Raw genomic sequence first — 26,294 nt, forward strand, 5'->3', positions numbered from 1 at the left:
AAGAAAAAAAAATTTTTTAGAATATCGCCAAAAAAGAGGGCGGTGCCAAAAATAGAGGGATGGTCCAATCAGCACCAAACTTGGGATTTCTGTTAACTATCGATAGATAAACGTTCCCTCCAAGTTTGGTCCAAATCGGTGAAGGTCGAGTCCAAAAGTGTACTCAGTTGACCTGGAATGACCCATTTGATAGTAGAGCAACTCTCTACCAATACCGGAAATGGATTTTATTTGTATTTTTTATTTAGCTAAAACTTTGTGGGGGCCTTCCGTATGAACAAAGAAGCTTTTTTATGTCATTGATTCACCCATACAAGTCTTGAGAAAAAAATAGGTACATAGGTATAGGTTATGCGTTTATGAAAAAAAACAGTGATTTTGGAAAAATTCGAAATTTTATGCCAAAAAAATTGACCTAAATTTCTTACACAGTAAAAAATAACGTAAATTTGGAAGCTGAAATTTTGGAAGGTTTAATATTACCTCTTTTATAATGTTATTTTACCTCAATTTAGACTGAAAAAGTGACATTACAACAGAAAAGTGGTAAAATTACACATTTCCAGAGGTAAAATTACACCTTTTTTCTGACATAAAAGATGTACCCCGTCCCAGATAAAATATCGCCATGATTTTTTTCTGTGTATGCAATCGAAAAGTATTTTACAGATTGTTTGATAAAGGGCTCCGTTTTCTAAATATGACCACCGAAAGTTTGATTTTAACTGTTGGGTCGCGGACCCTATTATCGGCGATTATTTATTACCCCCCGTCGCACGTGGGGGGGGGGGGGGTGAGTGCGAAAGAGACGTCAGTGGTGGCAACTGACGTCTGCTTGACCTGTTATTGTTTTGAATGTTGTTTGTAATATTTGTGAAATATACGTTCTGTTGCGTTTTGACACCCGTTGAGACTGGTCGTCTCATCGGGACCAAGAAAGTCGCCGTGTTTTATTTTATTGTACCGTCCTCCCAGTGGTGTCTTCGTCCGCCGTCGTAGTTTCGTTTCGTTTTCTTGTTCCGGACGTCCCCGCAGTAATGCACAACGTAGGGGACTGGACGATCGGGCCGAACAGAAATATTTGCAGTTTTTCGATTTTTGAAAATAGTGACCATGAGTGACCATTTCTAAAAATATTTTTTTGAAAAGTTCAGAAAATTTGCTATGAAATTGTCTGAGATACATTGAAGATTGGACCCCTGGTTGCTGAGATGCAGCAGCTTAAAGAAAAAGAAACAGGAAAATTGAAGTTTTCCAAGTCTCACCCAAACAATCCTCCATTTTCTAATGTCGATATCTGTAACTAATGGTACGATTTTCAATGTTAAAACATTTGATTTTTTTAATCAAGACTAACATTTTCAAAGGGCCAAACATTCAATATTGCGCCTTTTTGAAATGTTAGTCTTGATTCAAATTTTTTTAAATATTGTTTTCGAAAATATCGGAAATTTCATGAATGTTTTATGTGTTAACATTGTAAATCAATTGGATCATTATTTACTGAGATATCGACATTAGAAAATGGAGGATTGTTTGGGTGAGACTTGGAAAACTTCAATTTTCCCGTTTAAGCTGCTGTATCTCAGCAACCAGGGGTCCAATCTTCAATGTCTCTTAGAAAAATTCTTAGCAAATTTTCTGAACTTTTCAAAAAACATATTTTTAGAAATGGTCGCTCATGGACAATATTTTGAAAAATCGAAAAACTGCAAATATTTCGTTAAAATCAAACTTTCGTTGGCTTTATCTAGAAAACGGCAAAAATCCGTAAAAAGCTTCTCTGGTCATAGGGAAGGCCCCCACAAATTTTGAGCCAAATAAAAAAAATACAAAAAATAAAAATGGTTGAAATCGGCCTATTTTGTAGAGAGTTGCTCAGTAGCTAGTACCTTCTTATGAAAAAAAAATCCTTCACAATATATTTCTTCCCAACATTTTTCGTCTTTATCCATGATTATACTAGTTTATTCTTTGGAAATTTCTAGTTTTCTAGCCCTCAATTTTTTATGAACAAATTTGAAGGGGTATTATCCTTTGAACGCGGCCGTTTTTTTTTTCAAACTTTATTGCACAAAATTTCCAAAAATAATTTTCAAATTGCAGCAATCGGACAATGGTCGATTTCAGGTCAATTTTCCTTTTCCAAACGCCCACTTAAGGGTCCATTGATCTATCATGTATTGCACCGTCCCCGATTTTCCAACCATTTGTCGGTGAGTTTCACAGTCGCGGAATTGAGTCAATATTTGATGAAATGCTGAGCCACTGCTAATTGCTCGTTTGCGTAGCTCGGTGGCAAATGAGCGGTGTAAAAAAAAATTAGAAAACTGCAACAGAGTCTCAACTCAGCGTACACTGACGACGGGTGCTTAAGGTGAAAGTCAACGGGCGCGCGATGGGCAAGAGTTCAAAAGCTCACGTTTTTCCATCTCATCTCTGAGCGCTATACTTTACATCACCCAAGGGGGGGCGCACTGAAATGGCCTTTCGAGAAAGCACACGCAGCCTGTACCTCATATTAAAACGCACTCAAATGATGCAAATTTTCCCTCACATATTGTGCCATTGATGGCGTGTAGTTGGTTGGTGGAATGAATGGCAACGCGCGGCTTCGGGGAAGAAAATGTTTTTGGAGAGTGCAGAAATAACACATTAAAAATGTTTACCGACTTTTAAATGGTAGCTTTTGTGGAGCATTTCCGTGTTTTGCTACGTGAGAAAGACTGTTATATTTTGGGTTTTTTTTTCTCTTTTGCTCTAAAATGTTATTATAAATTTACATTTACTCTTTCAACTTTTGCCGAGATGAAATGATATCGTTGCTCGACCTTCCAAAACGATTTGATGTACCAAAATATTATTTTGATTACATCTACTTCTCCTTAAAACTTGGATACAGTTGCCCATTTTTATGTAATATTATGGTGTTCAATGATGGAAAAATTACATCATACAAAATTTGTGTTATATATTTTTAACTTTTCCTTAGTTTAAAAGGATTTGGAACGTAACCAACCCAATTCTCCTTAAAACAATGTTTAATGAGGATTTACCGTCCACTAAAAGGGTTCATTTACTTCCATTAGATCACCTCTCCCGCAAAAAGCACTTAATTCAAAAGTTTAAAAACAAATGCTATTCCCAACCGCTCCTCATGAAAGGACCAAATTGAACTCACACGTTTTTGCATCACAACAAAACGCCCGCGCAACAGCTTTTCACCTCCTCATCATCGGCGCACTTTTGTAGGTGGCATGAACCACAAACATCAATTACCATATACGCGCATCACACAAAGTACTCAACACCTGCTGACCGTCCATTGCTGCCACATTCACCTTAAGAAGAAAAGAAAAAAAGCGGGCCGCCACGAAAAATCAATCATTTGACCCGAAAAACAAAAGTGCACTGCATGGAAAATAATAATGAAAAAAAAAGAAGAGTGAAAAAATAAAGATTGACCGAAACATTCTTGCATAATGTTTACCCCCGAAAGATAGGCCTCTTAATTGTTATGCAAAATAGCTCCGAGCGCGTCAATTTGCTCGAGACATGGCCCGGCCATAATCAGTGCACACGATGATCCGACGGACGGTGCGAGCTTCGGCGGGTGATAAAATAATGGTGGCGGGCAATTTTGTCATTTTTGGTTACGAAATGTCTTTTCAACCAGTAGCTGGGTGTTGTATTCCAAAATCCAAGCAATGACTACAAGATCTGTATTCCAGGACACTTTGGACAGCCCAGAACATCGAACCATAACATTGTAACTTTTTTTGCCTGTTTCTTGTTAGTGTGACCTGATAGGGTTGCGAAATAAATTCAACTGTAAAATTGTTTTGCTTATATCAATAGTTTAATTTAAACAAATGTTTAAAATTTAAATTATTATAACTAACAATATTAATGTAATAATATATTTACAAATTTTAGCCTATTTTGTATAATGTTTGAAACAAAATTGACGATGTGATGGTAAAATGAAATGTTAAGGATATTGTAATTTATTAAATCTATCCAAAAACAACAGAATTGTTCAGAGTTTAATGGGTTATGAATTGAAGCTAGAGTGACCACTCAAATCCCAATATCAAATTCCTGATTTTTTTTTCCGACTTATCAGAACCTAAATAAGATCTATTTCTTATCTAAAAAATTATTTCAAACCAAATCTGGAGTTTTTTAAAAAAAAAAGTGCAATAAAGCAAATTTCCAGTTTTTGCTTTTTGGATGTTTTTGAAACCGCCTTGAGTCAGGGGTTTTAAAAAACACCCAAAACTAAAAAAAAAATGATTATTGGACCTTGGACATAAAGTTTTTGATACTATTTAGAAATGAAAAAGAGGATTGCAAGAAGTTACCATTTTTTTTTCAAGCAAACAACGCTTTAAACATGATAACATTTATCAAAAAATGTCAAAACATCTAGGAATTCGTTTTAAAAATATTCTACCAAATTACATTTAAAATTTGGTTTATTTTAATATAACATTTTTTAAATCAATGTTGATTTATCGAGTTTTCATTATTTAAATGCTTATTTTTTCAATTTTTTTCGATTACTTTATGAGCAATTCCAGCCCAAAACAGCAATTTTTTAGGTGCTTTTTTTTCGACCCTCTCCAATTTCAATGAAACTTTGTAGACCACATTTCAATTTGAAGTTTATGCTTACATATATAAGCTAATTTACTATCCAGGTTACTATACTACACTGAAAAAATATTATGCTTTCAGTTATGAGCAATGTTATTAGCTTATATCTGTAAGCCCATACATCTAATTGAAATGTGGTCAAAGACAAACTTATGGGAAATTGGACGAGCTTTCCGGTAAAAATATTTTTGAGACTGAAAAATCAAGTCTGTCATATAGAAATTGCCAAAAACCATCAAAAAACCTATTTTTTCAACATTTTCATTTTTAAAACCGCTGTAACTTCACAAGGATTGGACTTAGGACAGTGGTCAATATGGAGACTTTTATTTAAAATTGTCTGGAGAATCGATTCCCGTATTCAGTTTTGAAAATTTTGACGTTTAGAGCACTTTTCAAAAAAACAGTTTCAGTAAATGATTTTTGTATTTTTTTAGGTGAGTTGCTCCATCCTGCATTTTTCATGAGTCTTTTTGTAACATCTTAGGCTATTCTCACAAAAATTTTGAACGAAAAAAAATCGTGGGCTCACCTTCAAATTTGACTTTTAAACTTAAAAATCAAAAAATCTCATAAAAGTGGATTGTTTTTTCTTTCAGTGTATTTTTTTCCGGAAAGCTTGTCAAATTTCCTACAAGTTTGTTTTTGACCACTTTTTGATACGATGCAACGGCTTCGAGATACAGCAATATTTAAATTACAAAATACAAAAATATTTAAAACACTTACGCCCTTCTCAAATGTCATTATCGAGTGTAACTGACTCCATATACACAAAAATGGCTTATATATGCCTAGAATAACATGTCTACAAAGTTTCATTGAAATCGGAGAGGGTCGGGTACAACCGATTCCCTATTTGACATGGAATTGCTCTTATACGAAACATTTGAAAAGAGAAATTCCTAAAACATATTTTTGCAGCTTCAATATTTTTTTCTCGTATTTTCAATACTTAAAAAAGTTTTTTTGGTGTAGAAAGTTAAAAACGTTTAAATTTTGTACAAAATTTAGTTTTACTATTTTTCTATAGTAATTTACCCATTTAGTCAAGACTTGATTACGGAAGCCTCAATTATCCGGATACAAAAAAAAAATAAAATATATGAATACAAAAAAAATATTTTCATTTTATATCTTACTTTTAACATCTAATTCGAGTTATGCGACCTCATTTTAGTCAAACTCAAATTTTTGATTGCCTTTTAAATTTAAAAATGCATAATATAATCTGTTATCGCCACCATTTTGGCCGCCATCTTGAATTTTAAAATTCTAAATCATTCTAGAGTAGTTTATGGGCATACCTAAGCTCGAGCATAAAAAAAAGAAATCGAAATTTTTTTTATTCGTGATTCGATTATCCGAAGATATGAATATCCAAAGAGAATTTTTTCCGAGGCCTTCGGATAATCGAGTCTGGACTGTACTCACAAAAATGTTCAAGAGAATAAAACTTTTGGATTTTTTTTGAAGAACTTATTGAATTTACCACAAAAAAAGCTATGACAAACTCTTGTTGGAATCGTTTCTCCAAATTTTCAAGCAATGTGACAAAATATAATAAAATCATAACTTAATGCTGGCCATAATCGTTGAAATTAAACTCTCTTTTCATATTGAGTTTATATCAAGGTTTTGATAAGCCTGTTTGTTGTTCAAAGTTAGATGTAAACTTTTGTTTGATATACTTAGTCAGAATTAATTCAAAATCTTTTGAGTTATGCAATATTATTAAAAATCTGTGTCAAATGCATGCCATCATAATCAACGAATATTTAAAGGATTTGTGATGTCTTGATTAGCCTTTTCATACTCAAATGGATTAAAATAGTCTAATTTATCTAATTTATCAGCAAATTTCAATGTCGACTTCTCAAAAGTAGTCCAACCTCGTTACAATCACTAATTTCCTCCGTTTCTCCAATTGTGGAACTTGAACTCACGTTCGAGACCGCGAAAGCGAAAATTACGCAACCACAGTGCGCCCACTGGCTTCCTCACCCCAGGTAGTGCTGGGCCCTCCAGTGGGGCGTCCCCATCACGGTTCCCTGTGCAGCTAGACAGAATCCAACCACGCACTTGTGTGTGGCAGTAGGTACTTAAAACGGGGCCAACTGCCGGATAGCGGTCCAAAGCGGTCGCGTTTAGAAAGGAAGGCGATTCCACGCCGCGAGTTCGATCTCGACGAGGTTAATTTGTGTATCGGCCGTCATAGTCTCTATCGAACGGTATTCCACGGCGGCAAGTGCCCTCTTCCCGAGAGATAAATTGGTTCGATCGCGAGGTGGTGAAGGGCGGACCTGTAGGTCAAATTTTCATTAGCCTCGTTCTTTTTGCGAGCAGAGTGAATCATCATTAAGGGGTGAGCACACCACACGTGTGATAACCACCAATTTGGCCGGGTTGCGCGCATTTGACCAGTGACTCTGAAATGGAGAGGCTGCGAAGATCATCAGGTAGATAGGCACAGTTAGAATAACCGTTTTCCTTCCGTGGGTTAGTCGGGGAAGGGGTTAGGCACTTTTTTTTGCGCTGAGCAAATTAAGATGCAAAAGCAAGCTGCTTGATGGATCGCTGCTGCAAGAAGCTAATCTAGCGGTCGTACTTGGGTTTTTTTTCTAGTGGCACTTTTAAGGTGTGCTAAAATTGGGTAATATTTCATTATTTACGGGCGGGAACTGTGCGATAAGCGTCTCTTAGCCAAGTGCAAACACATGAGAACTGTTTACGTAACCTAGATCATGGAGAGCTTCTCCGTGTGTTTGGGTTTAGTACAAGAAATCACAATTTGTAATATTAAATTTAAAACTCTCATACAACTTCAAAAGTTGACCTACTTTTTTCCAATTATTAAGACATAAATTCTGCTTCCAAACCTATCAATTGATCTACCATAAGATTGACATAAATCGGAAACCATCACTCTTCCCGTTGATGTGATAACAACGGGTTCCTATCATCCCACTGAATTACACATTTCCTCCTTCGAGGACCAACTTAGATAACCGTTTTTATATAATCGTGTCATCGTAACAATTACCCAGCTTGAGCTGGAACGACATTCCCCACTCAACTCTGGCCAAAGGTAATCGTTGCAAAAGAGCCCATCGAAATAATCATACATCATAACCTGTTCCTTCTCCGGAGACTCCCAATCTGGTTGTGTCGGTGATGATGCTCCCACTTCACCGGATTCTTCTGCAACGTGTACGCAACTCAACCACCTGTAATTGCCCCGATGAGCAAACAGGTTCGTCACTTGCAACGTTTCTAGCCCACTTTCGAGAGCTCGCCAACTTTGCTGTGCGTTTCGACAGAATCAGGTCGATGCGATTAGGGACGGTGGTCCCCTTTCGATTGCGATTGAGTTTTCCCCCTCGTTAAAATGGGTCAAGGAGAAATGGAACCTACTTCACACAGGAGCCGGTTCTCGGGCCGGAGAGCTGAGCGCGCGTCAGGCGACGAACGCAGCTGAATGGTGTTATGTCGACCGAATCTCGTCAATCTCGATGTTGCATCACGCAGGAATCTTCATCGAACGTCGAGCGTCGAGATGGAAGAGCAGCTCTCAGTCGGGGCATTCCTCACGACGCGTTCGAAGCATTCGGTATGCATCACCTCTCGCGTGGATGAAATGCAAGGCGTTATTATCGATTTTTCGGTTAAGTTAAGCAGAATTGCTTCCTAATTTGCTAGCACACATTTAAATAGTGTTTACAGAACATCGAAATGCAATGAATTTGTTAAAAGATATTAACGATTTTTTTAGATATTGTCCAATTTCAACCGTTAACTGTCAATTCGCGCGAAATTAGAGAAAAAAAACGTTACTTAATCCACCTTTAGGTGATTGGTGCCTTCCTCACATTTAGAGCGTAATGCTTTCCAAAATAGATACAAAAGGGCGGACCTTTCAGTGTTCTATCAACTTGATTCATTATTCATACCCTCAGATTGGGTATTGAGATCTTCATAATTCACGGCTCTTATGTGCTTATAACTTTTGATAGGGTTGTCATATCTTCAATCTATTGAACTCGTTGAAAAGTACTTTTAATTACCTATCCAACGACAGGTCGCATGATAGATCCGGACAACGTTTTTGTCAAAATATCTGAGATCCGGCCTCTAAAAAGTTCATAAATAACACTTAAGTGCTTATAACTTTTGATAGGGTTGTCAGATCTGCAATCTCTTAAACTCGTTAGAAAGGTCTTTTGATTACCTATCCAACGACAGGTCGCATGATAGATCCGGACAACGTTTTCATCGAAATATATGAGATCCGGCCTCTAAAATGTTCATAAATAACACTTAAGTGTTTATAACTTTTGATAGCGTTGTCAGATCTGCAATCTCTTGAACTCGTTTGAAAGGTCTTTTGATTACTTATCCAACGACAGGTCGCATAATAGATCCGGACAACGTTTTCATCGAAATATATGAGATCCGGCCTCTAAAAAGTTCATAAATAACACTTAAGTGCTTATAACTTTTGATAGGGTTGTCAGATCTGCAATCTCTTGAACTCGCTGGAAAGATCTTGCGAATACCTTTCTAAAAATGTATAACATGACGGGGTTTCTTACAAAAAAACCACCCTTTATACAATCTTCCGGACTTTTGTTACAATCGTTTTTTTAACGTAACTTTTGAAGTACTCAACTAAACTGTATAATTTCAATAGCAACTTATGGGACTCCAAGACGGATCGAATGAGACCAAAACGGTCCAAATCGGTTCAGCCAGTGCCGAGATAATCCAGTGCAATTTTTTTTGATCAACATTTGCTCAGAATTTGATTCTGAGTCGATATGTATACATGAAGGTGGGTCTAGGAAGTCAAACTAAGAATTTCGTTTTTCGAGTGATTTTAAAGCCTTTCCTCAGTAAAGTGAGGAAGGCAAAAACTGTCAGGATTAATTTTGAACTCTTATCATGGATCTGAATCTGAATCTGAAATTGTAAGAGATCAGGAGATTTAATTAGGGATCAATAAAATAAAACATTTTCAAGATTGTTGATTAGACTTTTATTTACCTAAAAATTTTGAAGTTTTTAGAAAAAAAAAATTATTTTGCCTCCTGATTTTTCATACCAAATTTTAAGGGGATTCGACATAAATTTTGAAAAATATTTACATCGGCTTTATTAAAAAAAACTTTAGATTTTTTTAAATGATGACACAATCATTCAACTAGTTTTTTTTCACAGTAACTGTTCAGCTGGTCTAATTACACAATTTTAAGTGACAGAGTCCAATTCCTGTACAGTTTACGCCTCCATTACAGTGTAACAGTATACTCCAGCAATTAAAATCTAATACCCGAGAAACACTCCCGATCTAGATTCACCTTGCAAAGAACAGTTTGAAGGAAAAAAACAGCATCCCCTTCACCGACTAATCGCATTAATTAACCAAGGGTGCCCTGAATCACCCTCAATGTCAGAGCGTTGCGTTGACAATCGCAGACAGCGCTATGCGGAACTCTGCGGTGGCTTTTGTCACTTGGCCGACCCAGCCTACTAATCACAGCTCGGTTTAGCAGTCCCGATTAGCTGTGCTGCTGCATAACGGGTGCATCTTGCCGGTGCAACGGTACAGGGTCGGTTGACAATTATACGAAACCCGCGGGGTGATAATTTGCAATTTGTTGATGCTGTAACAAAAGATGAGCGGTGCTTGGGATGAGAGAGAATTTCTCTTCTTATCGTGTAACAGAAGCTTTCGTAATGATGGGGTTTAGGGGACTGGTTGATACCTGCGACCATGTCAAGATACCGTATGAGAATTCATAATCAAATAAATTTAAAAAAAAAAATCGTAATTACACGGAAAAAAAATCAGCCACTTGCCCAACAATGAGAAAGAATGGAGCAATAATCATCCCACTTGAAACCATAAACAATCGACGTTAAACGTCTGAGAATCGTCTGGAGAAGGCTCCACCCCACGGGTCGAAGAAAAGCATACTTAATGCCACTTATGTGATCCATCCATCGCGATTCATCGAAATATAATGAACCAGTTGGAGTGGGGCCAAGAAGACGAGGCGCAGAAGCAGCAGCAGCTCGTTTGGCATGTGTGAATTGAGTCGCTCTCAACGAGATGATGATTTCGCTAATGGGAAAACAATTTTTCATTTTCAAACATGTCCATTTCGCGTTTGCGAGAGTGGCGGGGAAGAAGAAAAAAAAAAGTGGAGTAGAATTCGTAACAACAACACCAACGGCAAATGGCAACCCGACCCGAGAAGTACAATGTTGAAGAAGTGCAAGTGAAAATGTAGCACAACGCTTTTACTTTTGTTTCTGACATCGAGGAGATCGTAAACCAATTGGACAAGCTGGTGAACAAGATTGAAACGTTTCACAATTTCGTGGGAAACATTTCACCGATCCAAGCAGGCGCATGCGCTGAAAATGTAATAGCATTTTCGCGCCATAAAATAAAGGAATTTTCTGAAACAAGGAAATGCAAAACCAATTTCTGACCTACAAGACCTCGAAAATCCTTGAACCGGCATTCATCTTGACCCAGAAGGGAGAAATCACCGTCAAATCCGAGTCCAAATTGTGTCACCGGCCGTCAAATGCTCAGTCAGGCGTAAAAGGAATTGCTTCCGTAATAGGGTCGCACTCCCGGCAGGAGGTAGCCACATTCCAGAGCGCCGATTTGCTAGGGCATGCTCGGTGAACCGTGAAATTCGGCGATTTTGCTGCACCAGGCGAGCAGCAGCCGAGCAGGCACCTGTGTTGGAAAGGATTCCCGGCGATATTGATGTGGGACTAGGAGAAAGGAAAAGGACCCGCCTGTTCAGTCATGCGTAAAAGAGTCGTTCACCCCTCTTCTAGAGGGGGAATTCTCTGAGATTTACAATATTTTATATCGCTCAAAAATCAATTAGATTTTAAAAAGTTCAAGAATTACAACAATAAAGTCAAAAAATCTTTGGCAGTGTTGCCAAATTTTGAGAAAAATGTCCGTCAAAATATTGGTTTCCTAATGATGGCAAACTGGAAAGCACTTGTTTTGATACATACTCAGCAGTGATTGACCAATGATTCCTAAATATTTAAATGATCAACACTTGAACGGAGACCTTCACCCGATTAACCCACAAACCAACTTGGTAAAGACCCCCTCCCATTGTTGACCATCATAACCCACCAATAAACTTCGTATGAGGTATCATAAAAAAAAGCAAAACAACAAAGCAAATCTGCATAAACGATTGAGCACCTTCTTTCAAAAAAAGAAGAAATCGCCTCAAGCACCTGTTAATGATGGTGGTTTGGCCGAAAGTTGCCAAGTTTTGATAAATGGCTAATGAAGAAGAAGAGATCTGCCAGTTTGGAGAAACCCTCGAAAGATGGCTCTCCCAAACCGTTCGATTCCCGGTCAGTCAGTCAGTGAGTCAATGTCGACCAACAACGGGTGTAACGAGTAGTAATTTCGAGTAAGCTAAACGTAAGAAAGTTGAGCTATAAAACAACATGTAAACAGTAGCAGAAATTGGGGAACTTGAAATTTACTTCAACTCACATCAGCGTGTATTTTGTCCGCGGACGTTAACGAGTGCACGCTAAACCGAGATCAACTAATAATCTTGTTTACCACAAAATTTACGGTGCACTTGTTGTGGTCGATCATCAGACCTAATGCCACATTGAGCCCCCACGAATGTGATCTGCGGTTTTCTAACCTGCAAAATAGATTCGCCATATGTTACAAATTGGCACGCGCGATCGTACGCCACCTGTCGGTATTCGAGCCAACCAAATACCAGACAGGGCTTTTCGGAATGGTAATTTGCCTCGATCCGGCCTTCCGTGACCGCGTCTTTAAGTGATTCAGATGAGGTTAGGTTACGACGCGTTGACAGATGCCGCTTAGTGGCCGATGGGAAAAGATGGCGTCGTCGCTTACGTCACAATCGGGTGACATCATTTCTCGACAAGCTTGCCAAAAACCCGACTGGGACTAGTGACTGACTGACACACAGAGCCACAAACTTCACAAAACGAAAATGTTGATGTTGTTGTGGGGCCCACTAATGTCGGCGTGTCCGTCTTTATTATTTTGAGTATTTTTTTTTATGGTCGACCACCGTCTTTCTCCGCTCCGGTCATCGCAGCAGGCGAAGGTGGTCGAGTGACAGGTGTGCAGCCAGTACTTTGCTTTTCTGCATTTATGTTGCCGCGCCGGGCTCCGAAGATGCGACTTTAATTGCATGTTTTAGGCGAAGTAGCAAAAGTTTGAAGCGATCGCCAAAGTCTATAATTACCTGGTGTCTTCGGCTTCGAGTTGTCGACTGTTACGGCACGCAAACAAGACTTTGCGTCACCCGGTAAACCAATGACAGATGGGTATTTTGGATAAAATTTAATACAATTCGTTCTGATGTATTTTGGCAAGTCGACTGTGGGTAGGTGACGAAATAGGCTCGCTGATGGAGAGATGATCTCAGCACGTCATGAAAGCCAAACTGTGGGAAATGTTTGTTTTGAAAAAATACTTGTTAATGGAACCCCATCAATTTACTGTAGGGGATATTTTGCAATAAATAGTATGTTTTCCATTATATCAGATGAAATATCGAATGCAAGTTTGCCGAACATTGTGACTGAAGTTCTTCGAACCTACTTTTCATTCATTTGGTTTAATTTCAAACCACCCCTGTTGACCTGTTTCCTGCTCTTCCACACAAATCCAAATCACGATCCAGCTTCCAACAAAAAAAAAATTGTTAAACCCACTTTAGCCTCCACAAGTCATAACGAGTGCATTTCTTCCAACCTCCAACGAGCGATCGCAGCAAGCCGGCAAAAAAAACATCAACAACCTCGCAATCAACTACTGTGTTTAAATGTTTTTACTTAGGTTAACTCATTTCCCCCCTCATTTCGCCGGATTTGCACTAATTCCAAATCCCCGATCGTGCAAGGTTAGTTTGCCTACCTTCCGCCCCTCCTCCAGTCAAATTGTTGCCACGTGGCCTACTTTGCCCGGTCCGGCCATCTCGTAATTTTGCATGCCATCTTCATCACACATTTGGCGGCGGGTGGCGCGATAATCGCCGTCCGATAAACGATCCAAGATGGCCGACAGCATAGCGATGATGCTCTAGATTCGGGCACTAATTTGCTAATGACCCCCCCCCCCCCCGGCCGTGCGTGAAACCCGCGAGCTCGTCGACGGCCACTTTGCGACAACGAATCGTTGGAAAAATCGGTGCAGGCTTGGCTTGACCACTTTCGACGCGATTTCGGCTGTTGAAATTTTGTGGTCGGGGGCAGGAATTTGGTCAACTTTCGCTAATTTGGGTACGATGAGGCTCATTTTTTCATATATTGATTAATTAATTGAGAAATTCTATTGAAAAGAGTAGAATAAAAGCATAAAACGGTCTAATTTATATTTTTCTTTTTTTAATTCAAACCTTTGTTTTGCAATATTTTTTCTTTAAAAATCTGAGCACAAGAATGTGTATTTTAAATAATCCAAATTGTCGATGACGCTTCTGTTACGTCACCTTAGAAACGAAATCAAGCAAAACAATTGTTATAGGCTAAAAACGAAGTGTAAACAAACAATCTAGAGCCTAAGGATCTGCTACGATTTAAAAAAATAAAAATTTAGTCGCCGAAATCATGGTCATGATTGATGATTTCGTACATTTTACGAAAGCTTGTCCTATTAAAAAAAATGCAAATAGATTACTTCCTTATTTTGCAATTCCGATACAATTAATGTCCAAAATAAAAATTCAAAGATTTCAACATTGCAATTTTTTCGATATTTTTGAATATGACAATGGCAGTAACAAATAAACACATGTTGTTGTTTACTGAATTTTGGTAACTTTTACCGAGATTGGGTTATTCGTTGTTATCAAGAATAATAGATGATTTTATTCGTCATCCGAAATAACAGAACAGGATATTTTGTCAACAAAGAAAAAAAAATCCAAAGAATTCTGAATTTTTCTTATGATAATTTTTACTATTAGCTTTTAAATAAATCCCTTTTGAAATGTTAAAGCTTGGTTTGATCATATCGATTTTTTTATAATTAGAAGCAGTCATGCAATTTGAACGGAACCCGTTCTGCGTTCGTTCTCTTTCTTCAAAACGAACTGAACCCACCGCGCAGGAGCCATTGCTTTTCGTTCCAAAAACAGAACGTCACTTTTTCGTGCCGTTCTCTTCAAAGTTTGGAACGCGTTCTGTGAACCGCCTGTAGCCAAAGGCTCTCTATGGCAACTGTTAAACTTAAATAAACATTCAGTAGAATGATTTGTACAGAGCTTAGTTAGCTCGGTGGTAACATGCATGAACAGTATTCGAAGGAAGTGAGTTCGAATCTCAGTTTTTTAAATATTTTTTTTTTTGTGTGGTTGGGTACCAACTTTATGACGACAACTGAAATTACATTTTATACCAATCAAGGGACACTTCAGCTGGGAGGCTAGGGAGACTAAATGAAACGATTAATGGCTAGTACGCAGATCGGAAGGAAAGGGTCAAGAAACATGTTTACGAACAGCAGAACAAAGGAGAGGGAGCGATTTCTTGGGGCTTTTTTCACCCTCTTTGGCTTGCTTTAGCTGCCGCTGCTGCCAATTTGATTTTTTTCTTGACCGGTTCCTTCCGAAGTGCATATACCGCTTAAAAAGCAAAAAGCACCCTAACTAAAATCGAGACGAAAAATTATTGCCACCGTGATTAAAAAAAAAATCATTGCTTTTCTAGTTCAGGAAAAAAGAGATTCGAACTCACTACTAATGATTTCTAAACCGAATTGTTACCACTAAGCTAGCAGTACTGATATGTAAACGGATGATTAACAGTCCATGAAGTTTAGCTAGTCTACTGAGGTCTTATCAAAGGGAAATGTTGAAGTTCTGAACTGGGTTCTCCGTTCGTTTCAAAAAAGCCTACTGAACGAACGTTTCTTAGAGACGAGCGTTCGTTCTCAGAGCTGTTATTTTTCGTGTTGCTTTGTGAACTTGAACGAACGGAGAACCCGTTCAAAAGCATGACTGAATTAGAAGAAAATTTCACATTTTTTCACATTTTTTCAATGAGAAAAAATATTTTTGAGAATGTCCGAAGCTGTCATTTGACCCATCAAAAAACTTCAAAAAGGAAAATATAAGAAAACTTACTAAGCTCTTCAGAGAAGTTTAAAACAAATATTTTACAGAAATTTTAACCTGAAATTGCTTTTAACTCAAAAACGGTGTATTTCATCAAATAGGTAATTTTCTACAAAATTTGATTATGCAACTATTTATGGCCGTATTTTCGATAGTAAAAAAGAAATTTATTTTCATAAAAAAATATTATTCCGGTACAAGAACAAGAAAAAACACAAGTTAAACAAATAAAATAAAATATATTCATTTTATTTCAAGTTTGACACCCGCTCTCCTTCCCCCTCCGAGTTTTTTTTGCATAAAAATTAAGGGGGCAAAAAATATACTAAAATGAAATTGTCATTGAATAACTTTGTAAAATCGATTGTAAATATTTTGAAATGCATTGCACAGTGGGAAAAATGACCCCAAAAATTACCGAGGCAAGTATGCGAGATTTTTAATCCATCTTCCCTTCAAAAAATTCCCTTGAATTAGGGGTGTCCAACCATTTGACCCTGCGGGCAATATCTGATTTTTCTGAAGCAGTGGCGGGCCCGAACTACCATTTGATAAAGGTTGAAAAGAGTGATAAACTGTGTTTATATGACAAATTTTAATTTTTGTTGGTTTTAAATTATATAGTCATTGTTTTTGACGATTTCAATTTAATACCTTGATATAATTTAAAAACGTTACTTAATCCACCCTTAGGTGGTTGGTGCCTTCCTCTCATTCAAAGGGTAATGCTATCCAAAATAGACACGCTCGTGGGAAGGTCTTTAAATTACCTATCCAAAGATAGGTCGCATGATATATTTGGAATACGTTTTCATCTAAATATCTGAGAACTAGCCTCCAAAAAGTGTATAAATAACTCTAAAGTGCTTATAACTTTTGATAGGGTTGTCAGATCTTCAATGTTTTGGGCGCGTTGGAAAGGTCTTTTGATTACCTGTTCAACGACGGGTTGCATGATAGATCCGGACAAAGTTTTCATCGTGATATCTGAGATCCGGCTTCCAAAAAGTGCATAAATAACACTTAATTGCTAATAACTTTTGATAGGGTTGTCAGATCTTCAATGTATTGGTCGCGTTGGAAAGAAAATACCTTTCTAAAAATGTATATCATGCTGGGGTTTCTTACAAAAACCACCCTTTTTACAATCTTCCGGACTTTAGTCAAAATTGTTTTTTTAGCATAACTTTTGAAGTACTTTACTAAACTTCATAATTTTCAATTAAGACTTATGGGACCCCAAGACGAATCGAATGAGACAAAAACGGTCCAAATCGGCTGTGCTGAGATAATCGAGTGCATATTTTTAGGTGCACAGACCCACATCCCTACACACACACACACAGACATTTGCTCAGAATTCGATTCTGAGTCGATAGATATACATGAAGGTGGGTCTAGGAGGTCTAATTGAGAAGTTCAGTTTTCGAGTGATTTTATAGCCTTTCCTCAGTAAGGCGAGGAAGGCAAAAAGAGAAACCATTCTTTTTTTTTTTTTTTTTTTTTTTTAAATTAAATATTTCTTTATTGAACTTTCTTATAATAATTACATTTCTTTTACATGCTAAGTGGTATGGCCTAATGCTCTTCATCTTTGTTGTATTTTTCGTTTGATTATTAACTGTTCACATTTATTTTATTTACTTCAAATTGTTTTACATTATTGCATTGAATCAAATACATTTGGGCAAAAAAGAAAAAAAAATCACTTTAAAAACTAATCCTAACTTAATACTAATAAAAAATAAATTCATTGAATTATTTAAAATCACTAGAACGAGTAAACTACGAACTGTATTTTAAGATAAATGCTCCAAGCGTTCTTACTTGATCCTGGCGAGTTTTGCAACCACGCAGTGTTGTTGTCATCTCGATGAAAATGTTCAAAAGTTCTTGTGGTGAAAACAGGTCACTGCTGCCTTCACCCGTTGATGCTGGTTGGTTTTCCCTCGGTTGCTGACTGAAGCCAGGAGGTGTTATATTCTCTGCAACTCTTTGCCGCTGATTCAACGGCAATGGCTGCAGATTTGAAACCACTCGAACAGATCCTGCTCCTGGTGACGCCAAAGCAGGAAAATCCACGTCCGTGAAAGTTGGTGGTGTTTTGCGACGATTTGGTTGGTGCCTCGTCGTCGCTTGCTGCCGAATTTTTACAAACTCAGCACGTTTTGGGCAGCTTCGATTCTTGGTAGAATGGTCGCCGCCGCAATTGAAGCATTTCGCTTCAATGTTCTCGTTGATTGTTTCGCAAGCTTGAGTTTTGTGCTCACCTCCGCAGGTTGCACAACGACTCTTGATGAAACAGTTCCTTCCACCATGTCCAAACTGCAAGCAGTTCGAACACTGTGTCACGTCACGGTGCACTGGACGATAACGTTCCCAAGACACGATGATGTTGAAAATTGCCCGAACTGCTTTCAGCTCAGACGGCGTTGTCGATCCTTTCTCGAGATGAACCAGGTACAGTTGATCACGATACTTGATGTCCTTGTTGTGCCTCCTCATCTTGAAGACTTCGATCACGTTTAACTTCAGAGATTTGAGCTCTTCTTTCAGCACATTCACATCCATGTCGTACAGGCCTCGGAGGACCTGTTTCATGGGGCGTTTACCTGGATCGTCATGGCTGTAGTATTCAATCTTTGTGTTGTTCAGGAAATCCCGAACGTAGTTGTAATCCTTTCTGGTAGGTAGCAGAATTTTGAGTCCATCAGCACACAAGCGAATGGAAGCTCGTAAAGCGCCAGATTTAATAAATCCGGTCAGCCACTTTCGCACCGAATCCGATGACGATGTTTTCACAAAAATGGGTGGCAACTTTTCCCGTCGTTCAAATTCTTCCTTCTCGCTCACGTCCACAGGGAGGGTGGCGAACTGGTTTCCAGACGAATTTTGAGCGTCCCTGCTCAAACTGCCTGGCTTTGCAGGTAGCGCTTCGGCATTCTTTAGCTTCTTCAAATCTGCCGATCCTGCTGGTGAGGACCGCCTCTTTTTCTTGCCGTGAGGCATTTTTGCACTTTTTAAGCACTTTTCAGGAGCTAATATCCAGGAGTACCTCACTGAATGATGGTCCACAAGGGAATGAGAAACCATTCAAATTTTAATGGTCGTTGCATTTTTTAAAGTTTAATTTCCTCAACATTAAAATATTAAAAAAAAATCAGTAAGGCAAGAAAAAATGTATTCAAATACAATTTGGATTCGAATATCTTTTACAAAAAAAAAATGTACAACTTTATCAAATATTTTGAAAAAAATATTTTAAAACGATTTTAAACACAGATAAGGCCGATGCAAATATTTAAAAAAGTTTTTGTCCCTCGGCCCTGGACGAGGTCAAAGGGGGGGGGGGGGCAAAAAAATAAAAAAATATAAAAATTTAAATAACAAGCCATAGTCTTCACATTTAAATGAAAAAAGTGTTTTAAAATACATTTTACACTAGTTCAGTTGTTTTGCAATCTCTAGTTTTCAAAAAATCTAAGATCTGACAAAAATAAAAATTGTATCGAAAAAAAAGATTTTGCATCGAAAATTTTCAAAAAAATTTAAGATTTTTTAATAAACCCAAACATGCCAAAAATGATTTTAAACGCAGAAGAATGTATTTTAATTTGATTTCAGCTGGTTGCACTTGAATTTTCATTGAAATTTTGAAGTTTATTGTAAAAATATTTTTTTTGCCCCCTGATTTTTCGGGCCAATTTTGAAGGGGGGGGGGGGGGGGGGGGGTGACAAAAACTTTTAAAAATATTTGTACCAGCCTAATATAAAATTTTAAAAATATGTATTAAATCAATATGAAAACATGAGACATTTTTTAATATTTTTAAAATATTTTCAGCGTTCAGTACGAATAATTTGCTTTTTTAAGCTTTTAAAAAAAAAAACTTAATACAGAAAAGTTGTTCTGGAAAAATACATAAGTTTTTGCTTAGTTATTTATCTAAAAAGAAATAATAAAAAATAGAAAAAAAACTTCAATGTGTAGTATTCACAGTTTTTTTTTTTTTTTTTTTTTGGAGGGTGATCCAGCCGCACATCGTTGATGTCAAACCTCTAAACTGGGCCCTCGTCCTGTCACGTCCGTCAGTAGTCTTGTTGTACATTACAACTAGAATCAGATCTGCCAATGAATTAGTACACTTCGACCAAATAAACACTGACGCTGTATGGATCTGACTCTAGGATAAATGCACAGTTGTGTGTTATTCATAAGTCCAAAATGTTCAATTATTCATATAAGTCCAAATTTTCATTTGCGGATAACTACCTAACTTGAATTGAATACAAGATTTAGAGTAACATATCCGAAAGCTACTCTTATCTCAAATCCCCGACATTTTTTTTAATAGCCAAAAAAACGTTTCTTGTAAAACCTGTCTGGCTTCTTTGAAAAAAAAAAAAAAAAAAAAAAAATAGCAGTTCGTATTTTACAAGTCGTGAATTGAAATAGAGACGACCATTTGATCGTCAGAATTTAAGTAGATCCTCGATTCGCAACAATGGTCGATACAATCATAATCCGACAACCGTTAGTTCAACAGATCACCGAACTTAGTCCGATATCATTCCACTATTGATTGATCGAGACTCTACGGAAATTTTGACAAATCATAATGGTTTTTATGCTACTTGAACGAAAATCACCGATTCTGATAGAATTATTAAATTCACTGTTACTAATTTTGTCCCTAAATAACTAAAGGCAAAGTATTAAAAGTTGATATTTATAGTTAAAATCCTAAATTCTAAAAAAACTAAATTTTTAAAAACCCGCATCCTAACCTGGCACCCCCATTAAGATAGGGAAAAATCACATATGTAGCGGTTCATTGTACAAATGTGATATTTCCACTATCGGAGAACCTCCTTGTCTCGATGACAGCTTACCGGCCATCGATTAAGCCCTGAGACTGCGCCAAAGTGCGTTCTCGTAGTATTCACAGTTGAAACTAAAAGAAATTTAAATTATTGCGCAATTCTCACTAACTTGGACTTCGCACTAAATTATTGCTATCGATCGCACTATTGCGACTTGTCAAGTTGGCTAGGGAAATTTTAATTTTCTCAAAAAATGATCAAAGCGAGCCGATGTTGCTCACCTGTCAATCGCAATTTTAATGTGCGAATGTCCAGTTTGGTGGAAACTGCGACTAAAAAAGGTAAATAAACAACTGCCGGTTGCCTAGTTTTTGGACATTTTGTTGTCAAAAGTGCGAGATAAAAGTGCGGGTCAAATCCAAGTTACAGTGCAAGGATCAATAAGTTTCATTTTGTATATTTTTAGATAACAATCCAAGTTTTTTTCATAAATTTCACAATTTTACGAAATCTATTTCATTGTTTTCTTGCACCATATTTCAGTTTAAAAATATCAGTGAAGAAATTATAAGAATTAAATTCAAACATGAAGAATTTTGTTATAATATGTTAAAATTTGATCCCAAGCTTACTTTTTTCAATCAGACAAGCAATTCATTTATTTAATATTTCATGAACAGCTTTAAGGGCCGGTTATAGAATTATTATGAAAAGCCGTTGCGGGCCGGATGAAATGGCTTCACGGGCCGGATCCGGCCCGCGAGCCGGACGTTGGGCAGGCCTGCCTTAAATAATCAGGTGCAAAAAATAATGACTGACACTTCTAAAATCAATCAAAAACTATTCACAATACATTGCATAATATTCATTTATGTATTTTAATCAAGTTGGGACTTTTTAATCTTTTTTACATTTTTGGCATTTTTTAACTACAGATGAAAAGGTTGAAGAAAAAACATTTATATAAATTTATTTATATTTTGCAATTTTTGGATAGTAACGTAACTGTAATGATCCGCGATTCTGACCAGAGCCGAATTTCCAATAAAATTGGCTTGAAATTTGAAATTTAGTTTTTTTATTCTTCGTGATATTTTTCTGCGTACCAAATTTCAAAGAGATCCGTAACCGATGTTTTTTGTTTACGAGTCAACTTGCTTGAAATCAATTTAAAAAATTAGCGGTCAAAAACCAAGGTGTCATTCCATAATCTAATCAAAGTTTCGCCAAAACCGCAAAAGTTCCTCCTTTTCTCCGAAGAAGCTTCATAATCAAATTTCCGACGTAACCACCAGAAAACCTCTGCAGCCAAATTTTCCTCTCAAATTGCATCGCCGAGGCAGGAAAATCGCGCAAACCAAATTTTTGCGCAACATCTTTCCGCCCGGCCAGACCAGGAAAAATTCGCCTACTGCGCGACGCCGGAAAAAGGCGGATGCGGGCGACTTTGGTGATTACAATAATTTCTCCTGCTGCCTCTGCTCTGGGTGGGTCACTTTGATCAGTTTTTTTTGTAGGTGGGAGGGGAAAAATTATAAAATAATAGTAGGCTAGTGCAAATTACGATCAAATTTCGTTCACGTTTACATATGTGAGGCAAATTAGCTGTAATGGCTTCTTCTCCTTTCCCTCTTGCACCATGCTTTCTCGTGTTATGTTTATCAGTCAGTGGATTAAGATAATGTAATTTGCAACGAATCTTCCATAACTTCGTCAAAGCCATACACGCCGCCGCACGGTGCGTGATACACATTACTTTAAATAGATTTCAAAGTGCGTTACGCGAGCTGCATATCGATATGCAGCAGAAGGAGAAAAAGCAGAAGGTGTCGCGTAACGCCACGCGTAATGATAAGCCTACTGCGCCGGACTTCAATAACTCGGGCCGAAATTGAGGCAAATTTTAATTGGTTCGCTGTGCGATTGTTGTGATTCAACCAGAAAAGAAGAAATGGTTTGATATATAAAAAAAGATAAGTCATGCAGTTGGATTTTTAAAGAGGGCCCGCTTCCATCCTGCTCTTTTCGGGGCCTCGGATTTTAATCGCCCGAGTCATTGCAATTTTGTAATTTGCGTGGAAAGCATTGCGCAACTTTTCCCAAGGCTCGCAGGGCAAATTAGGGGAAAATTAGTATTACATACATCGGGCGCCCGGGCCTCTAAAGATGGATCACAATGGAAAAGGAAATGCAAACAGACTCACTAAACTAGACTTTAAGTCGGTGTGCGAGTATGAATAGTATAATTGTTGGGCGATAAAGGAAAAACGACAGCTCGCAATTAAACGCTAACAGTCGAGAGGAATAGTTGGCGCCGTGAGAGAATGAAAGTCTTTAATGACTGCACGTGTCATTGATCAGAGTTACCCAATTGCAGCCCGTAAGGGTCGTTAAACGTAGGAGGCGTTGAGAAGAGAGTTGCTTAATCGCAGGTTACCAAGATCGCTTTAAACTCTGAGTTGTTTATCTAAAATGTACGTGAAATTACATATGCAAAATGTCAAACTTACCTTATTGTACGACCTCCGGGTGCGGAAGATGGGGTGCGGGGCTCCGCCCGGGGGTTGCAGCGGGACGGCCGGTTCCGGCGTGACCGTTTGCACCGGTCGGGGTGGCTTGAGCGCGAGCTTCTTAAGCGTCGTCGACCGCTTGTCGCACATCAGCTGCACGTCGTCGATTCGCTGGATGACCTGGAAAAAAGATTTTTGTTATTACTAGGAATGTCCCATAAAAAATCAATTGATATTTTTGCCTTCCTCACCTTGCTGAGGAAAGGCTATAAAATCACTCAAAAATGAACTCCATAATTCAATCTCGTAGACAAACCTTCACGTATACCTATCAAAAATAAATTCTGAACAAATGTCTGTGCTATGATGTTTAGAAAAGTACTTCAAAAGTTATGTTATGTTTAATGTAAAATTGGACGCCCGATTTAATGGAGTGCACAGAATTCCGAAAAAACGTATGTTTCATCGAAAAAAAAAAACAAATAAAATTTTAAAAACTCCTTTAAAAAAAAACATTTTCCGTAACTCAACTGTAAAAATGTTGGAACATGTCATTTTAAAGTAAATTTAATGTATTTTTCGAATCTAGATTAGCCCAGAAAGGTCATTTTTCATTTAGAACAAAATTTTTCATTTTAAAATTTTGTGTTTTTTTTTCAAACTTTGCATGGTTATTTTTAAGAGTGTAATTATGTTCTACAAAGTTGTAGAGCAGACAATTTGTGCTTGCCATTTCATTAGGGCACATAACTTTTTTAACCAAGAGTGTGTCCCTTTCACACCTTCTGTAAACTGTCATTTGAGTGAAAGGGATACACTATTGTTTACAAAAGTTATGTGCCCTTTTGAAATGTTGGGCTACAATTACAAAAATTTTGATATATAAACATAAGGGGTTTGTTTATAAACATCACGAGTTATTGATCCTTTCACTGTAACTTGGATTTTGCCCGCAGTTTTCTCTCGCACTTTTGACAACAAGAACTCACAAAACTAGGCAACCGCTCGTTGTTTATTTACATTTCCAGTCGCAGTTTCCACCAAACTGGATTTTCGCACTTTAAAACTGCGAGTGACAGCTGGAAAACAAGCGATTAACCTCGGCTCGCTTTGATCATTTTTGAGGAAATTCAAAACTTCTCAAGCCAGTCTGACAAGTCGCAATAGTGCGATCAGTAGCAATAATTTAGTGCGAAGTCCGAGTTAGTGGGAATTGCGCAATATCGCGATTTAAAAAAAAAGTTTTGGCAGTTTTTAAAACTTTTTTTGTGATTTTTTTTTCGATGAAAAATACGTTTTTTTAATTCTGAGTACACCATCAAATTGGGCGTCTAATTTTACATAAAAGTCCCTTTGACACCAAATTTCTACCTCATCACCGTTTCAGGCTACAAACTATTGAAAAACCCCTCTTTTTCGCATGTTCAAAAATGGAAGGGGTCGTACCGCCCTTCCGTCACGAGATATCAAAAAACGGACCTCGGATTCGTGATCAGGGACAAAAGTTACCCCTTAGGACAAAGTTTCACGCAAATCGAAGAGGGGTCGGGGCAACTTTTCCCGATTTCGTGTGAGTTGGTAGAGAAAATTACCCATACATGTTTAGAAAGGCATTTAAAAGACCTATCCAATGACCCTAAGACAGGGGTAATCAAAGTATGGCCCGCGGGCCAAACGTGACCCGTGAGGTCATTTTTGTGTGGCCCGCGGCCGCATTTTGAATGATCATGTAAAATGGCCCTTGGATCATCTTTAATAGTAGTTTATGCAACAAGTTGCAAAAAGAGGATTTTTTCAGCACGAGTCGTACATTTATCCAACGAGGTTCACCGAGTTGGATAAATACGAAGAGTGCTGAAAAAATCAAGTTTTGTAACGAGTTCCATACAACATTTTTTGCAATTCCAAAAAACACACACTAAGTGAAATTTTATGTCAAATTTTCATGTATTTTGTCAATAAATCGTTTAAATCAAAAAAATGTTGAAAAGTGTTACTATTCGAAACAAGTGCTGAAAAGTATTGCTATTCGATTCTGTTATTTTTGATACAGAAAAGTAGGCTATTTCGTCGTTCAAGAATGACAGGAAAAGTAAGTAGTTTCACGACGGAATTGCAAAAATGATTTTTTGCAATTCCGTCGTGAAACTACTTACTTTTCCTGTCATTCTTGAACGACGAAATAGCCTACTTTTCTGTACTAAAAATAACAGAATCTAATAGAAACACTTTTCAAAATAAATGCTGAAAAGTAACACTTTTCAACATTTTTTTTATTTAAACGATTTATTGACAAAATACATGAAAATTTGACATATAATTTCACTCAGTGTGTGTTTTTTGGAATTGCAAAAAATGTTGGAAGGAACTCGTTGCAAAACTTAATTTTTTCAGCACTCTTCGTATTTATCCAACTCGGTGAACCTCGTTGGATAAATGTACGACTCGTGCTGAAAAAAAACCTCTTTTTGCAACTGGTTGTATAAACTACTATTATGGTTTAGTTTATGCCTATTTTGTGAACCTTTTAAGATTTTGATAATATAAAACTAATTGTATAATCGGGATCAAAATATGGAAAATCCAAACATTGATCCCGATTATATGAAACAAATATTGTGTAAAATGTTTAAATATGATTAAAAAGAGTAAGTTATGTGAAAATGTACATCAAATATTTGTTGAAATTTAATTTAAAATTGCAGGAATAAAATAAATAACACACTTTCAAAAAGTTTGTGTCAATATATATTGAAAAAAATTAAAAAAAAAATTAAATACAACTTTAAAAGTTTCATCATATTTGTGAAATCATCATTGTTGAGGCACGAAAGTTGCAATGAAAAGCAGATGAAAATATTTATGTTGATTTTTCATTTTCTGAATTGGTTAATGATTGGAGAGTTTTTTGTACAAAACGGTTATTTTTTTTGTATTCTAATATTTTGCTTTTTTAATGCACAGTAATAATTGCTCTAAACTGAATTAAGACGTAACACACAGCTGAAATGAACACAAAAACTCTGTTAGGTTCATAATATGTACAAATTGTAATTTGATTATTCACAAATAAAACCGAATTGAAAATTGAAAATTAGTCTTAAAGATTGAAATTTAAAAAAAATATATTTCTCTT

General features: G+C 37.1%; 1 protein-coding gene across 1 annotated transcript in view; it reads right to left on the reverse strand.

The window, feature by feature from the left end:
* The window catches only part of LOC120425861 (guanine nucleotide exchange factor DBS-like), a 135,319-nt gene that overhangs the window by 48,574 nt on the left and 60,451 nt on the right, over positions 1 to 26,294 (reverse strand). The window contains exon 7 of the mRNA XM_052709335.1: positions 23,159 to 23,338. Coding sequence (XP_052565295.1) covers positions 23,159 to 23,338 — 180 coding nt within the window. The remainder of the gene's footprint in view (positions 1 to 23,158; positions 23,339 to 26,294) is intronic.

The sequence above is a fragment of the Culex pipiens genome, chromosome 3, assembly GCF_016801865.2.
Source record: "Culex pipiens pallens isolate TS chromosome 3, TS_CPP_V2, whole genome shotgun sequence".
NCBI classification, from domain to species: Eukaryota; Metazoa; Arthropoda; class Insecta; order Diptera; family Culicidae; genus Culex; species Culex pipiens.